Here is a 17,427-nt window from a genome sequence, read left to right as displayed (position 1 = left end):
AACGTGTTATTAAACAGGCAGGGCGGTATTGTGACGCTGCCTGGCCACCGCCGTGACTTTCTGCAGCTACACCAGCCAGCATTCATAGCCGCTTTGCCAGCAGGAGCCGTGATTAAAAGGGGAAGCTGCAGTTTGCCGGCTCGTGTCTGCGAGCTGTTGTTGGAGTGTGACTGTGCGTTTGCAGCTCCAGGCCAGTGACAGCCGCGTACAGATTTGAAGCCACGTTCTGAGACCTCAGGTGTGACGCACCCAGTGTTGACTTTAATTTCAGTTTCAGCTCCTGGTCCTCTCCCTAATCTAATTACGCTTCTTAAAAATAGTGCTATGAATGTTTTATGCCTGAGACGAGTCCCACCCGCATCGCTGTGTCATGTTGATGGAATATTTTATGTCCAAAGTGTGTTGACTGGAGATGAATCCCCACCCCACCCCCCCACAGAGCCCCCTGCCCTGATTCACACTGCAGCTTTCTCCCTCTCTCTCCCTCTCTCTCCACCCTCTCTCCCTTTCTTACCATCTCTTTCCTTCCCTCTCCTTTTCCCTCTCTCTCCGTCTCTCTCTCCTCTCGCCTGCCCAGGCTCTGGCCCCGTCCGCCCAGGCAGTGCCGTATTCCCCGGTTTCATATTCGGCACAGCACCTTCTCCCCACAGCTCCAGGCCAGGCTTTCTCGCCGGTACTGCCTCTCGCCCCCATGCGTCTGACATGCATGTGTGTGCGCGTCTGTGCCCGCATGCGTGTGTGCGCGCGTCTGCATCTGCATGTGTGTGCGTGCACATGTGCCCGCATTCCTGTGTGTAAGCATGTTCTGGGAAGCCACGTGCCTGTATATGCGTGCCTGTATGTGGTTGTGTGCTCATGTTTAAGTGCGAGTCTGCATGTGCGTGTATCTTCACGCACATACTCGTGCTCCGCCTGTCCCTGTGGGAGCGGCTCTGTGTGTGTGGCATGCTTGTGTATGCTTCTCCCCGCCCCACAGGTTCCCATGGGCTGACCTACTCGCTGCTGTCCCGACCCGTACTCTCCTTAGGCTCTTTCAGGCATCATAACGGTGACATGTGGTGGGACACAAGTTGCACACACCACATGTGAGCCTTGGCACACTACCTCACAGCCTTTGCTTCTATGCGTTAAGGTGCATTATTCTGTGAGCTCTGGAGGCAGCATGAAGCATGACGGTGTCCTGCATGAGCTCTACGGGAGCCATGCCATCTGAACCGGGCCGCCTGCTTGCCGAGCATGTGCTGTGGGGGTGTCTCCTCCTGCACGCATGTACCATGTGCTGTGGGGGTGTCTCCTCCTACACGCATGTACCATGTGCTGTGGGGGTGTCTCCTGCATGCATCTGCCGTGTGCTGCGGGGGTGTCTCTTGCACGCATGTGATGTTCCATTCTGCTTGTTCTGCAGAGGGATGCCGTTTCCTCCCAGTTCGGCCAGATGAGCCTGAGCCGGCAGCCTTCAGGGGACGCCGCAGAGCCCACCAGCACCCCAGTGTACCCTCCAGGGGTCCTCGCACAGGCCCCCCAGCAGGCCAGCTTCGTCATGACCTCCCCTGCAGGGGGCTTCACTGGATCCGGGCCTGGGCCTGCCCTCTCTCAGCAAACCCTGCAGGCGTCGCCCACGTTTGCTCAGCAGGGCCCATCACAGGTGGGTCCAGAGACAGCACTCAAATTTCAGACATACCCCATCCAGGACGTACCCCATCCATGTCAGCTTTTATCTCAGACATACCCCATCCATGTCAGCTTTTATCACAGACATACCCCATCCAGGTCATCTTTTTTCTCAGACATACCCCATCCATGTCAATTGTATCCCAACTATACTTTAACTAATCTTACTGGGTCTGATTTCAAGCACAGCCAGCTCCAGTATGCTCCATCTCATAGGGGATGTTCTTCTGAGGCTTATTGGGGCAAATTTAACTATCTAATGATCACGCTGTCTATCTGTGCCGCTAACTACTAACCCTGCAAGGTCACTTGGGAGCTCTATGCCAACATACGTGTATTCATCCAATATAACAGGGGCGATATGCCCACAGTTCTGTCATGGTGTATAAAAAACGAGTTCAGAAATAGCGGAAGTTAGGGGAGTATTCATCTGTTTTATGCCTGGATATGAACCCAGTGAGCACATCCTATCATAAGCGCAGGGGTCTTGGTGTGGCTCAGTGGGATAAACACCATTTATTGTGTTTATACAGAGGCTGAGTGCTGAGTGCTGCTTTCTCCCCTTAATAATTTAATGGGTTTCTCTTTATGTAATTACCTTTTTAAAGAGCCTCCGCCCACCCCACCCCACCCTGCCCTGCTTCGCTGAGTGTTTGTGCCACTGCTGTTGTGGATGCCGCACAGTGCCCCCCCCCCCCCCCCCCGTCTTCCCCAGAGACCTGAACATGGCTGCACATGGAGTCCCGTCAGGGAGCCGGGTGACACCGGCGACAATTAATTACCTGTAATTGACTTGAACGTGTAGAACACGGGGTGCGTCTTCCGTCTCCATATAGACCAGCCGCCTCGTCTCTGGGGGGGCTGGGCGTTTCATTGGCACGATTTTTACCGTCACTTGCTGTCAGCTGGAATGGGGGCTCCGATCATTCTGCCCCCCTCCCTCCCCCAGTCCCCCTCCTACCTTTTTCTTCAGTCACAAGTGACAGCCAATTATAATAGCAGAGTCCTTAGTCAGGAAAAGCTGCCAAGCTAATGCAAACCACCGGGGAAAGTTTGTAAGAAGCTGCAAAAAAATAGTTCCACAAAACTTTTGAAAACTAAAACTAAAATATTTGTAGCGTATCGAGTCCTATAGAAAATGTGCAGCTTTTACTTTTAAGTGTTTCGAGATTTATTTAGAAGGAGAGGATTCAGCTCTTTTTAGGAAATATTTTCTTATACTTCAAAACAACAATTATTTGGCTGTAGGTATAAAAAGTATAAAATGACAGTGCAGCAGTGCAGGAGAGTATTATTACGTGCTGTGTGAATGGAGAGCCTCTGCACTGCATATGAAGACCATATACCTCATCATGCGATATCTTTTTATTGTTTCCCAACTTTTTTATTGGTCTGTAATACCTGTTTAATGCCACCAGAGGCGCCCTCACGCCTCCCAGCCACTCTGTCCCCTTGACTCCCCGGCTTGAGATGTGAGGAGAGTGTTATTTGCCCGCTTCCATCTTCAGCCATGCAGATATGCGGACGTTGCAGTGCAGAGGTTACAGAGAGCAGGAGCTTCGCCAGCTGGATTTACCAGTTTGCTGTAGCTGTTCCGCACTGCCACAGGTAGCCAACGCCATGTAGCGGGTCAGGGCTCTGGCACCGGATGCTTCCTGCTTTGATCAGTGTACAGCATCGGATCGGATTAGGCAAAGCGGGCTGACAGACTGCGACCGCCGTGGCCATTTCCTGTGCCACGTCCCCATTACGCCCCCCATGCTTTCGTCCCAGCTTGCCTGAGTGAGATCACCGATCATTTCCATCCACTCTTGCATCTTCAGAATGAATTCCTTGGCCCATGCTGCTGATGTATCCACTCCTGCAGCTCTTGCCCTTTGCTATGCTGCCGTTAAGTCCCTGTCTGTAAATGTGCAGCCCCTGTCTGTCCTCATTCTGTATTTTCCACCCCACAGGTGCCCATGTACTACTTCTCATCCGGCCAGTACCCTACCTCAAACAGTACACAGTACAGGACCACCCCAGTCCAGTACAGCACGCATAGGAACCAGCAGATTTCACAGAACGGATCCCAACAGACAGGTACATGAGCCCACATCCAAAACTACACATGGGGCAGGTGGATGACAAAAGACTCTTTTCAGATTCTTTCAGTCATTTTCTGGGACGTCACCGATCTCAGCCCCTAACAGAAGTCATCCAGAACAAACTGCAGTGTGTTTATTCCGTAACATTTTGCACATTACACTAAATCTGTGTGCCCTTGGCCAATTTGTCCAGGGCGATGCCGCCTGGCTCTCTGAGTGCAGGCTCTATATGTTTCTGTTTGATATGCATGTGCGAGTTCAATATCTCTGACTTGCTGGTACTGCCATTTGGCCTCTGCACCACGCCTGGAGTTCAGCAGCATGACAGGGGGCCGTGGCACTGTAAGAGATTGAGTAGCATGGTCTCACAGTGAACCGGTCTCTTTTCTGGCTGTTTACTGTACATCTGCTGCATGTTAATAGTGTTTTTGGTCTAATTGTTTTAGTTGTGATTGTGGCAGGTTTGCAATTAATCAACAGGTTTTACCGTTTTTCACATCAGTTTAATACTAGGGTCTAGTGGGAGTAAATGTAAAGTAAATGTTTCTTTTAAGGTGGTTATCTGCCACGTACCGTCACTATATCTGTCAACAAGATATAGTGTCGAGTTGTGTGGTGTGTCTCTCGAAATCTTCATCAGTGTGTCTTGTAGCTAAAGGTGGCGTCTCATTTTATTGTGCTTCTGTTCTCTTGATTCGAGTCTGTTCAGTCAATGTCGCCAATTCAGTTGAAAATTTAAGAGGTACCTGAATCCGCTCAATCTTTGACTTTTTTTCTAGGTCATCCGAAGTTATTGATTAAAAATAACAAGCAGGTTTCAGCTGGGTTATTAGAGTAAATTGCCTCTGCGTTGGCGATCAGTCAGTCCAGCATATTCCAGTCCCTGACCTCGGCCCTCTTCAGCTGGTCACCTGCAGTCGCATAAAATAGCGCATGCCTGTTGATAGAGCCGTCTGCATGCGGCGCCCAAACGGTGCCAATGCCTTTCACCAATATTCCTTCAGACGAAACCGCTGGAGTGATTGTCAGGGTGTTGCGTTTGGGTCGTCACTCCAGAATAGGGCCATGCGGAGCCCGCCAATGTGAAGAGGTGCCCCAAGTGAACAGCTAACAGAAATCGCAACCGAATAGAAACCTGCCATTTTAATATTTGACTTCCATCTGAGAGTTTTTTTTGTTTTGTTTTGTTTTGGCTTTTTTGAAGAAAGGAGGAAAGGAATGGCAGCACATTTTTTCCTCAAATAAAAGTGCTAGAAAGTTTTTTTTTCTGTAAAGTAGACTTCAACTGTGTCAATGAGAAACTCATTTGCAATTTAAATAAGCAGCATTTACATGTTGTTTTTTCAACGCGTGCTTCGGGGGTAGGCTACAGCTCGATATCTGCTATGATTACCATTCCTCCATCTCTGTTTCCGAGGTTCATTTGCATACTAACCCAGACAGAACAAAGGCAGGGGAGTCTGACAAAGGCAGGAGGTGTACAGAGCAGCCTCATGTAAATCGCAGAGGAGAAGAATTCAGTGCTCACAAAAACTGCAGCCCCACATCCAGCTAATAAACAGGCGGCTGCCTACTCAGCCCTCGCTGTGTCAGACGCTGAAATGGGGGGTGTATTCAAATCTGTCCAGTTGAAATTCCTTCAGAGCTCCAGCTGAAAGCCACGACATTGTGTGGTGCAATTCTGACAAGACTCTGTCACTGCTGACAGCACGCCTGTGTTCGTATGTAGGTGACCCCCCCCCCGCGCATGCGTCACTGCGATCTGCACACAGCAGAAGCCAAGGCCGTAGTCAGTGCTCGTTAGAACTGGCAATAAGCTAATGACTACACACAGGTGGTGATCCGCAGAATCACAGGGTATCTCTTTGTTCCTGTCTTTGTTCCTGTAATAAATATTAACCCAGAGTGTCAGTCAAGGTGAGTTTAGACCTCCTGCGCATGTCATTCAGGAAAACATGGGAGCTTTTTGATATTTGACTACAAAATCTAGGCAAACGCTGATCTAGCACTGACAGGAATGAATTCTAAGGCACACAATTCAGTTACACTTCTTAATATAGCGCCTTTCCCAGTGTGGTTACTACAAAGTGCTTAAAAAAAGCAAATGACAGTGGCTCTTCCTAACGGTTCACAGTTTTTAGGGTGACAGCAGTGTAAGTGAATAGTGCCTAAAGCCAGAAGACAGCTGGGGGGGTGAGGGCTTTGGTGTGCTCCTGCCATTGCCCATGATGCGGAAGTGACCTGGCGTGCAGTGTGGAACTGACCCGGCGTATCATGCAAAAGTGACCCGGCGTGCAGTGTGGAACTGAGCCGGCGTATCATGCAAAAGTGACCCAGCGTGCAGTGCAGAACTGACTCAGCATGTCATGCAGAAATGACCCGACGTGCTGTGGGGAAGTGACCCGACATGTGATGTGCAAAAGTGATCCAACGTGCGATGCACAAGTGGCCCAACAAGCAATGTGAAAGTAACCCGGCTTGCCGTGCAGAAGTGACCTGGTATGCCATGTGAAAATGACCCTTACATGCGATGTCATGTGACCCAGCGTGCCGTGTGGTCTGTCATGCTGGGGACCCGGCAGACTGTGAGCAAACATCCCCTATCCTACTGCAGACCTCACATCCCTAGTCAGTTGCAGCCACATGTATTCAGAAGCCCAGCAGTGCCAGATATGGGATTAGATACAAGCCCAGTGGGCATGTCCCATTAATATGGACCTATCGGCTTTGGTGTCTGCAAATGTAAATCCATTGGTTATGAAGCATTTCGGCATTTCTGCATATCTGTATCTGCTGTGACTACATATATTATTTTACCTCATTTATCACCCAGTCGTGTACCACAAACACAATGTGGAGGTAAACGATCTCTTTTTCTGTCTCCTGTACCTGTGCATCAGCACAGTCGCTGTGGATCCTGACTGCAGCCATGCTGATGATTTTATAGGACAGGAAATTTCTGAGTTTTTTGATAAGCACAGCTATCTGTGCTGCGTGGGGACCCCCTGCGAAGGGCAGCTGTGACACAGCAGGCGGTGTGGCCGTCGCCTGGGCCCACCCCAGCCCCCACCTTCACTTTCAACACCGACTCATTAAAAATTTGCTTAAAATAATTGGTCTATGTTGGCCCTCATAATGGTATTAAAGTTATTATAGAAACTACTAGGACAGCGGCCACTGGTAATTAGCACACGCATACTCACACACTCACACGCAGACTCACACACTCACACGCAGACTCACACACTCACACGCAAGCACACACTCACACGCACACTCACACGCAGACTCACACACTCACACGCAGACACACACACTCACACGCAGACACACACACTCACACGCAGACTCACACACTCACATGCAGACACTCACACGCAGACTCACACACTCACACGCAAGCACACACACTCACAAACACGAATGTACATGCCAGATTTTGGGGTTTCTTACTCCGCAGCCTCATCCAGCAGTTTCACGTTTTGATCCATACGTCTGATCTTCACGTGAGACAAAGCCGCGGAAAGCTTCCCTCCGAAAAGCCACTTGTGCAGATGCTGTTCTCAGATGGAGCATCCAGCCCTGAACAGGCGCTGCTCCCCCCGCCCCCCCCCCCACCGCCTCCACAGTCCATGGCTGCCAACGGCATCCATCTTATGCCGTGTCTGCTACGTCTCGCTGAACAGAAGTAGAAGGTGCCCCCTCCTGGGCCGGCCAGCCTCTGTATGAGCCCTTTGAAATCCCCAGCAGAGACATCTGAATACAGCATCCAGTACAAGTGCCATACTGTATTGCAAACATATATGTGTGCAAATATACCGAAAATATTCAGATATGTGTAACGACTGGGTGCCTTGCACATGTAAATATGGTCAAAAATTACAGTACAAACAATTTATCTACTAGGTACCTTAGGATGTAAATGCAAGGACTTTCCTCTTTAAATTGTCTTCCAGGATATATGCCTCTTTAGACTGTGATGCTCATTAAGCAGGAGCCATGGGGGGGCAGGTAGGGGTCTCAGCGCTCGCTGGCTCCAGCCAGTCAGAGGGTTACATTACAGTATAAAATATGAAAGTCCCAACTTTGAAAACAAATGCCAGGGCCGCTGTAGCGTCTACTGTAGGCATAAAAATTCCATAAACATGTCAAATGATGTGGAAAAAGAACAATAAACGGCAACACTTAGCCGCCGCCGAATCTCCCCCGTGGCACTCAGTAAATATTCATGGCGGTTCATCTGGGGGTCCCGCTCCATTCCACTGTCTCTTCATTAGTGTGTGTGCGTCACCGCGGAGCGGCCGACCTCGCCTTGAGTCCCACGCCGCAGGGGAAGGCTCGGGAGAGTGCCAACCATGGGATCCGAGGGGCACCGGTGGGCAGAAGAGTGCCAGGCCTGTGTGGCTGCCTTGAGGGTGACAGTCATGGCGCTCTTCTGCAGAGCAGAGCTAGTGGCTTTGGATCCATTTGGCAAAGTGGGACCAGTCAGAGCTGCAGGCTGGTTAGGAGAAGACCTGCGCAGCAGGTCCTCACTGCAATACAGCTGGTTAGGGTTAGGGTTAGGCCTGCGTAGTAGGTCCTCACTGCAGTACAGCTGGTTAGGGTTAGGGTTAGGCCTGCGCAGCAGGTCCTCATTGCAGTACAGCTGGTTAGGGTTAGGGTTAGACCTGGGCAGTGACATCTCGCAGTTTTTAAGTTAACTTTGCTGGACCGGTGACAATGTGAAAAATCTTTTTATTATATTACATTCATCATCCATCCATCCATCTATCCATCATTTGCTTATCCATACAGCATCTCAAGACTTTTCTCATATTGTCTTTTGCTCATGCAATATAAAATGTGGGGACCAGAGTTATTGTAGAAACAGCAGTGAGCATAACTGTGAAATGACTCTGCTATTAAACCTCCATGCATGAACCCAGGGTTGTCATGACGATGTCAACACTTCTGCTTGTACTCAGTGAACACAGCCATGCCCAGATGCTACCTGACTGGCATCTGGTTTCTTGATTGACTGGTCTGATTCTGTGGGTACATCTGTGATCGACATGACTTGGTTTGTCTGTCTCTCATTCTGTCTGTCTGTCTCTCATTCTCTCTGTCTGTCTATCTGTCTAATCATTTTCCCTATCAGAATAGCTGTTGTGTGTTTGAAGCTTATTCTGCTGTAAGGGCAGAGGTACACTGCCGTGCATGTATCTTAGCTGGCCGTAGGTGCAGCGTCACAGTGAGGTCTTCCATCAGTCCTGTCAGTGCCGATGGACGCAATTTTCAAAAGGTGAAGGAGAGATGCACGTGCTCTTCCGGGTTCACATGATGACTTAAGGCCATTTTATCAGTCCTGGGGGGGCAAAATGACTCCTCCCAAGCATCTGTTGTCAGTGGCAGTCATAGATGTACATGCAGCGTGCCACATGGAATCAGCTTCGATATGACATGGGGGCAAGTCTCCTCCCCTCCTCCACCAGGAGGCGCCGTCCACTGCAGCCACTGGCGTGCCTGATTTCCAGAGTCAAATATGACTGTTTTGTGTTTTCTTTTGTGACAAGAAAAAGGCGAGGGTGTTATTAGAGCCGTTCGACTGGAGGGGGGCAGGGGGAGCAGTGACTGGCGGCTTTGGCCATCACGGCCCACAGATGGTGCAGCTGATGTGTCAGGTGGTAACGCCCCCCCTCCCCTCCCCCCCGCAGGCACAATCAATCCGTCAGCACTGAGAAAAAGGCATCGCCACTGATTGCCAAGGGTACTAGCAGGCAGCATACGGCGCTGCGTATGGCCGTGAAGCAGCACACTGTCTGCCACCCGGAAGCTTCCGCACAGGGAGCACCTCACAGCTCACTGCCCCCCACCACCCCTGTGTACAGAATGCAGTGCTTCCCAGGCCTTAATCTATGGGGGGGGGGGGCTGTAATTTGGGCTTGGACTGTGCCACCTTCTGTCAGAGGTGTCAGGTCGTCCTTGGTTATTCAGGCATCGATGTGGGTTGGATGGTGGTGGTGGTGGGGGGGGGGGGGGGGGTATACTAAGGAAGCCTCATTAGTGGCAGCGTTAATGAAGTAGAATGAGTGTGAAATAAGTGTACCCCCCCCCCTCCACCCCACAGCCGCCCTGCCTCCCATCTCTGCCTAACGATGCCGCTAATGGATATGCAAAGCAGGCCGATTATTCCGAATGAGAGTTTTAAGGCTGGTCGGCTTGTAAAAGCTGTATTTGTCCATCAGTGACAGGGAGAGGACTGGCCTTGAATTTTAAGCCGACTGCCGTTTAATTAGTTCGTGAGCCCCCCAGGGCCCACCAGGGGACGGGGGGAGCAGGAGCAGTAAAAATGCACCACGGTGATAGAGACGGCCCCCTTACCAAAGGGCAGCCCAAGGACTGCAGGGAAAATCACTGCTATCCACCCCCCCCCCCTCCCCAGGGACGCACTGAGCTGGTTTAGCCGCCATGTGAATGATGAGTAGTCAGACTGAACAGGACCAGCTTGTACCCATGGTGAATTTAGGCGAAGTCGGCCTGTTTTACTGCAGACGTTTTTAGGACGGGGCAGACAGGCGGACAGTGCTCAGCTAGCAGGAGGCGGCTGATCTAGGACGGGGCAGACAGGCGGGCAGTGCTCAGCCAGCAGGAGGCGGCTGATCTAGGACGGGGCAGACAGGCGGGCAGTGCTCAGCCAGCAGGAGGCGGCTGATCTAGGACGGGGCAGACAGGCGGGCAGTGCTCAGCCAGCAGGAGGCGGCTGATCTAGGACGGGGCAGACAGGCGGGCAGTGCTCAGCCAGCAGGAGGCGGCTGATCTAGGACGGGGCAGACAGGCGGGCAGTGCTCAGCCAGCAGGAGGCGGCTGATCTAGTACGGGGCAGACAGGCGGGCAGTGCTCAGCCAGCAGGAGGCGGCTGATCAATGACGGGGCAGACAGGCGGGCAGTGCTCAGCCAGCAGGAGGTGGCTGATCTAGGACGGGGCAGACAGGCGGGCAGTGCTCAGCCAGCAGGAGGCGGCTGATCTAGGACGGGGCAGACAGGCGGGCAGTGCTCAGCCAGCAGGAGGCGGCTGATCTAGGACGGGGCAGACAGGCGGGCAGTGCTCAGCCAGCAGGAGGCGGCTGATCAATGACGGGGCAGACAGGCGGGCAGTGCTCAAGCAGAACGGAGGCGGCTGATCTAGGACAGGGCAGACAGGCGGGCAGTGCTCAGCCAGCACAGAGGCGGCTGATCTAGGACGGGGCAGACAGGCGGGCAGTGCTCAAGCAGAACGGAGGCGGCTGATCTCCAGGGCAGACAGGTGGGCAGTGCTCGGCCAGCTGGAGGTGGCTGATCTCTGGGGCAGACAGGGCGGGCAGTGCTCAGCCAGCAGGAGGTGGCTGATCTAGGATGGGGCAGACAGGGCGGGCAGTGCTCAGCCAGCAGGAGGTGACTGATCTAGGATGGGGCAGACAGGCGGGCAGTGCTCAGCCAGCAGGAGGCGGTTGATCTTTGGGGCATGTCTGCTTCGGCTCAGAAACCGGACGGGAGACCGCTCGCAAATCTTACTGCAAGTTTTATTACACATTGGGAGCCGCCCCCCCACTTACGCCGGTGTCACTGGGAGCCGCCTGCACACTGCGAGGCATGCAGTGACCTTGTATGCTGGCCGCCCGGGGAGGGGGGCTCTGGGTCTGCCATGTCTCCGTGCGTCCTTATTATTCTGCTTTGATGATAATGGTTATTGTTATTTTCATTAACATTATATTAGCCCTGCTCATTCCCTAAAGATGCAGAATAGCCAGTGGCAAAGCAACCGCCTTCCTTTTCACACATGATTACATTGCTCACAGCACACACACACACACATACTCAAGTTTGTAGTTATTTCTTTATGGGGACTCTATGGGGAAATTCTAATCCCAACATGATCACCCCACCCAGTCCTAACCTTAACCATAAGTAACCAAACGAAATTCGAGACGTTTGGCATTTTTTTGTTTTTTGATTGCATTGACACATCTTTGTGGGGACATAAAAAATGGTCCCCACAATGTCAAAATAACAGATTTTCCTTACATCGTGGGGAATATTTGGTCACTACAATGTAATATAAACCTAATAAACATGCACACACTCACACACACACACAGATACACACACACACATAGACACACAGATACACACACACACATAGACACATAGATACACACACACACATATAGACACACAGATACACACACACACCCACACATCCTCACCATCATTCTGCCTCCTTGCGATGAGGTGAGTCATATGCAGACTCATCCTTCGTCTGACTTTCCCGACTAAAAACTAAAAAATTATAAGCCACAGTTCAAGTGTATAAACAGATGTGTGTGATATATATGTGATTAATGAGAGCTGTTTGTATATGGTTTTATATGTAAATGTCTTACCCTAAAGCTTGCATAATTCATCGCATTTGAGGCGTCTGCATTAGTGGCAATGCATTCCTTTGCTCGGTGTGGGAAATACCATTTTCTGGGTGGTATTTCCTGACAGCTACTTTCTGTGTCACCTGTCCGCTTTGTTCAATACAGCGGCAGGAATCCTTCAGAAGGGAGGCGGGGTCCTTTAAAGCCCTGCGCTGCGTCTCAAATAAAATAAACGGGCTGTATTCCATCTTTAATGTGTATGTATGTATCTCGCTGACAACAGTATAAATTAGCTTTCAAAATATTTATTTAGCTTCCCCTGGAGCTCATGGCAGTGATTTTTCTCACTTAGGTACATTTTTTTGAACAGCGCAGGGTGACAAGAGCGATCCAGCTGACTGGCCGATCAACTGTTGCTGAAGGGCGGACTCTATCGCCTTCTGCTGGTCAATAGTATTCTCTCTGCGTTTTCCACACAAAAGCTAGTAATTGCCTTGTTAAATGCAGCAGAGTCCCAAGGTGGCAGTCCGTTACAGATGGAGGATACGAGCCGCGTAGCTGCGGTGAGCCGGCTTTGCTGGTTGGCGTGCGCTTTCAGCTTGCTGACGGATGCAGAGCTGATGTTCACATGCCTTGTTTGGAGATTCTGCTCGTCTGGGGGGAGTTTTCAGCCGCAGCCGGGCTGTCTGACTATCTTCTAATAGCGAGTTTGATCCCCATGCACCTTACGCTCACAGTGAACTGACTCCCGTTTTGTTCCCTGCACCTTTACAAATGCGCTTTTTGTTTGGTCGTGGTCTTGTGAGAGAAGCAAGTTTGTTCTGTTTAAAGACGACGGGCGAGTAAAAGGGCAGCCAGCATCGATCGGCATGATGCTTTCAGCTGAACCTCGTTATATATAAAGAGAAATGTGCAACGTTTTAAGTGCACTTTGCATAAATGGATACGGCAGTCAACAGGTGAAATGTCAATGACAGAGAAATGGACGGCGTATCGGCCAGGGAAGGATCTGAGGTGCGGCCGACGGCTAAGAAACAAATATCCATGTCTGTGTTTGTGAATATCGTAGTCAGGACAATACAGACCAGAAATCTATTTATATTTCTGGGTTCAGGTCAAATATCTTGCTTCTGGGGAGGTCAGTGGATGACTGGTGATTAAATAGGTTTCCAGTCTGGTGATTAAATAGGTTTCCAGTCTGGCCCTCCTGCTTACCAGTGAATAGTGCTGCAGAGCTGCTCGTGAATTTTTAATGATGGGAGTGAGTCTGGAGCTGGAACACTTGGAACATGACTTCGATTGGGGGGGCAGGTTTCCTTCCCCTAACTGCGCTCCCAGTGCGCGTTTGCCTGTGAATTATTGATCACGTCCCGGGAGTAACACATGCCGTGCCTGCGCTAAGCAAAATGCTCGTTACTCGCTGCCCGCATTTTGTCTGGAAGGTTCTGCGAATCGCTCCAGGCGGGATGGCAAACAGAACAGCAGGACATGGCAGCGAGGGGCGGGGGCTTTAGGGGCGGGACTAACCAAACAGGGGGGCAGGAACGACACTGAAGTAGTGTGGTCATTTAGCCAACTGAAAAGGTACAGGGGGGCAACAGGGCGTGAATTCTGGGGAAAGGAGGGCCCCAGTAGGGGAAGCAGCTACAGCGGGGGGGGGGGGGGTATAAGCCAGTATCACATGATCAGTATTAAGGTAGTCAAGTTTATGCACAATCACTGCACTTGACTCCACCCTGTCAAACTGAACAAAATGTAATATTACTCTGGTTAAAACGTGCAGTATAGGTGTCTCCTTACATAGAAGCTGTTTTGCATTGACAGGATACCAGCCCCTGTCGTCCAATCAGCAGCAGGCTTTCCAGGGCGTCATGGGTGTACAGCAGCCTCCCCAGAGCCAGAACTTGATGTCATCAAACCAGCCAGCCAATCAAGTTCAAGGAATGATGGTGCCGTACCCGCCCATGTCTTCATATCAGGTGTGCAGCTCCGGCGCAGAGACACACCGGCATGGGCCCTTCTGTGGCTGAAACAGCAATTAGCTCCCTGCTACGCGCCACAAGGGTGCCAGAGATGACATCAGTTCGCTTGTGTACATTTCTTTGTCCCCTATTATAATTTATTTTACATCAGCATTACCCCCAATTAATTCCAATTAAACCTCAAATTTTCAACCGATGAACAGCCACTGACCTTTGGAGTAATACAGGCTGACTGTCAGACTGCTCAGTGACTGGCAGGGGAGCGCAGGGCAGACGGCGTACCGAGACAGACCCACCGCCGGCCACAGAATGAAGCTCCTTAATGGTAAAAACAATAATGCTGAAGGTGATGCTTTTCCTGCCAGGTGCCGATGAATCAGGCCTCCCCAGCGATGGCCCCACCCTCTTACCAACAGCCCCTGCTGCTGCCCGGCCAGCCACCTCAGGGGGCGCTCTCCAGCCCCGGGGTGCCCGTCTACTGCAGCATGATGCCCCCGTCGCCCCCGGGCGGCCTGCGCCTGGTGGCAGCGCCATGTGGCCCATCCAGCTCGGTGCCTGTCGTACAGGCCAGCTGCCGCACCAACTGTGCCAGCATCAGCAGTGCTGGCTGGCAGGTGAAGTACTGATGCCTGTCAGCGCATCCCGCCACAGCCCTCCATAAGGCACTACGGCGCCCCCCGCAGGCCGGGCATCCAGCACATCCAATCACAGCCGTTGTGGGGGCCAATGGGAGGACAAAACGATTCAGCCAGTGCCGTTATTCTGTAAAAAGACAAAAAAAGGTATAAAAAACAACAAAAGACCATAACTACTGAAAATGTTTCACTGGTAAATGGTGCATATGCTGATGGCCCCCAGCAGGGGGGGCCCTGTAGCTCGGCTAGGTGACCTGCTTACACTGGGTGAACCTTCCTTTTCACTGATTCACTGTGTAGATTGTAATAAACCTAAATCGCATTAGTTTTGTACTTTGTCTTGAGTTTGTGAAGCTGAAAGTATTAAAAATATATTATATATACGCATAATAAATATATAATCACATAAATATATAAATATCTATCTCTAGCAATTTATCTGTCTATACATTTATTTTTATGTGTGTATATACATATATTTATATGTATATATACATACGTAAATACATACATGCATTAAAGAAGATATTGTACCAAAGCCTCAATGGAATTGCTGTATTGAAAGCGTAATTTATATACAATAGATTTTTTTATGGATATATGCTGTATTGTAGTGTTTAAACACAATAAAACTTATTTGACCTCATGAAGAAAGGTCACCTTTCTAATCAAGGTCTGGTTTCTTTTTTCATTTCTTACGCAGACACACAAACATACAGACACACAAACATACAGACACACAAACATACAGACACACAAACAGATACAGACACACAAACAGATACAGACACACAGATACAGACACACAGATACAGACACACAAACAGATACAGACACACAAACAGATACAGACACACAAACATACAGACACACAAACAGATACAGACACACAAACAGATACAGACACACAAACAGATACAGACACACAAACAGATACAGACACACAAACAGATACAGACACACATACAGATACAGACACACATACAGACACACAAACAGATACAGACACACAAACAGATACAGACACACAAACATACAGACACACAAACAGATACAGACACACAAACAGATACAGACACACAAACAGATACAGACACACAAACATACAGACACACAAACAGATACAGACACACAAACAGATACAGACACACAAACGTACAGACACACAAACAGATACAGACACACAAACAGATACAGACACACAAACATACAGACACACAAACAGATACAGACACACAAACAGACACACAAACATACAGACACACAAACAGATACAGACACACAAACACACAGAACGGCACGAACAGCACTGCCTCCACACGCCATCGATCTGTTAGTCGGCCATGAATGATGGGCAACACCAGCGGCAGCTTCCTGGCGTAACGCTGTGATCGGAAGCTGTCACAGAAGCTGAGGCTGTCGTTGAAGCTGTCGAATCTGCGCTCTGAAGCAGATATACTGTTAAGACTGCTTCAGCTGCATTTACATTACATCACACGTATTCGTTCAGCATCGCAAGTGCTGCCAAGCTGCACTTACAGTGAAAAATGCAAGTTAGCATTGAAGCTGCGCGACGCATCACTACGGCACTGGCAGACCAGCTCGATATACAAGAGCGTCCCGCGCTGCCAAGGCACCACAACCAAATGGAAGATGGCAGATGGAAGATGGAGCAGGTCAGTGGGCGAATGGGAAAGATGGATATCGGGCATTTTTACTGGAGATGCTTCTGCTAGCGCTTTGACAAATTAAAAAAAAAAACGCAATGTGTTGTTTGTTTTTCCTGTGCTAACGTGGGCAGAGTCCTGCCTCAATAAAATTCTATCAGAAAACTTATGTGTGTTGCAATATTTTATGGGTACAAAGGGGCATGTGGGAGAAAACTGCAAACCAGGAAGATTTATTTTGAATGCTATCTACAAAAATAAAATGGCTACACCCATGGGATTTTTGCCGAAATTCAGCATATTTCAGATTTATCACCACAGCTCTTTTTATTTAAACAGGATAGTCGGTATCTTGCATCAGAATAAAGCATCACAGTGACTGAGAGCTTCCCCCACACAGCACTGATGTGGGAGGGAGTGTGAGAGTCCAAAAGCACGAGCGTTCCCATTAAAGTCAATTCCTGCTGCTTCTCTGACACTGAGCGTGGATTAGCTCAAACCCAACATTAATGCTTCTGAAGTGAAATTTTAAAACCTGCGAAAGAGACCCCAAAAGCTAGCTGTTCCATTTCAGCAGAATTCACAGGCACAGACCCCTCTGCATCCTACACTGATGAAGCCCATGACGAACAACATCAGCGACTCCCGCCTGACGACCATCTGGGCCCATCTGCTCCCTCGCGGTGAGACAGCGACGACTAGGGCAAGCAGCCCAGAATCCTCTCCTGTCGTCCTTCTATTCACCTGACCACCTGACCCTAGATTTCACGCAGTGACTTATCAACACTCCCCTGACGTCGCCTGCGATGTAATCAGGAGCGGAGGGGTGAGGAGAGGTGCCCCCCCACACCCCCACCTCGAGGATTAACATGCCTGTCACATCACTATATGTCACATTTTGTGTCTAAGGCAGGGACAGTCATTTAAATGTAATTAAATCACTGTTCCCAAATATATCTACAAAATATTGTTAAGGGGGGGGGGGAGTTTGCATAGATCACATCTGA

The 17,427-nt window shown here is 50.0% G+C and overlaps 1 protein-coding gene across 9 annotated transcripts in view; it reads left to right on the top strand.

Moving 5' to 3' along the window:
- The window catches only part of arpp21 (cAMP-regulated phosphoprotein, 21), a 58,965-nt gene extending 43,544 nt beyond the window's left edge, over nucleotides 1-15,421 (top strand). For 5 of the 9 annotated variants that reach the window (XM_048992722.1, XM_048992723.1, XM_048992724.1 and 2 more), the window contains 5 exons: nucleotides 578-673; nucleotides 1,406-1,645; nucleotides 3,627-3,753; nucleotides 13,961-14,115; nucleotides 14,484-15,421. In XM_048992722.1, coding sequence (XP_048848679.1) covers nucleotides 578-673; nucleotides 1,406-1,645; nucleotides 3,627-3,753; nucleotides 13,961-14,115; nucleotides 14,484-14,744 — 879 coding nt within the window. In that variant the 3' untranslated portion in view covers nucleotides 14,745-15,421. Of the gene's footprint in view, nucleotides 1-577; nucleotides 674-1,405; nucleotides 1,739-1,770; nucleotides 2,241-3,626; nucleotides 3,754-13,960; nucleotides 14,116-14,483 lie in introns of those variants that run through there. The other 4 variants (XM_048992727.1, XM_048992725.1, XM_048992726.1 and 1 more) reach the window with 2 other exon arrangements.
- Nucleotides 15,422-17,427: the final 2,006 nt, after the last annotated feature.

This window comes from Brienomyrus brachyistius, chromosome 23, assembly GCF_023856365.1.
Source record: "Brienomyrus brachyistius isolate T26 chromosome 23, BBRACH_0.4, whole genome shotgun sequence".
Taxonomy (NCBI): domain Eukaryota; kingdom Metazoa; phylum Chordata; class Actinopteri; order Osteoglossiformes; family Mormyridae; genus Brienomyrus; species Brienomyrus brachyistius.
Note: the sequence above shows the minus strand (reverse complement) of the source record. Positions and strands in the feature narration are given on the sequence as shown.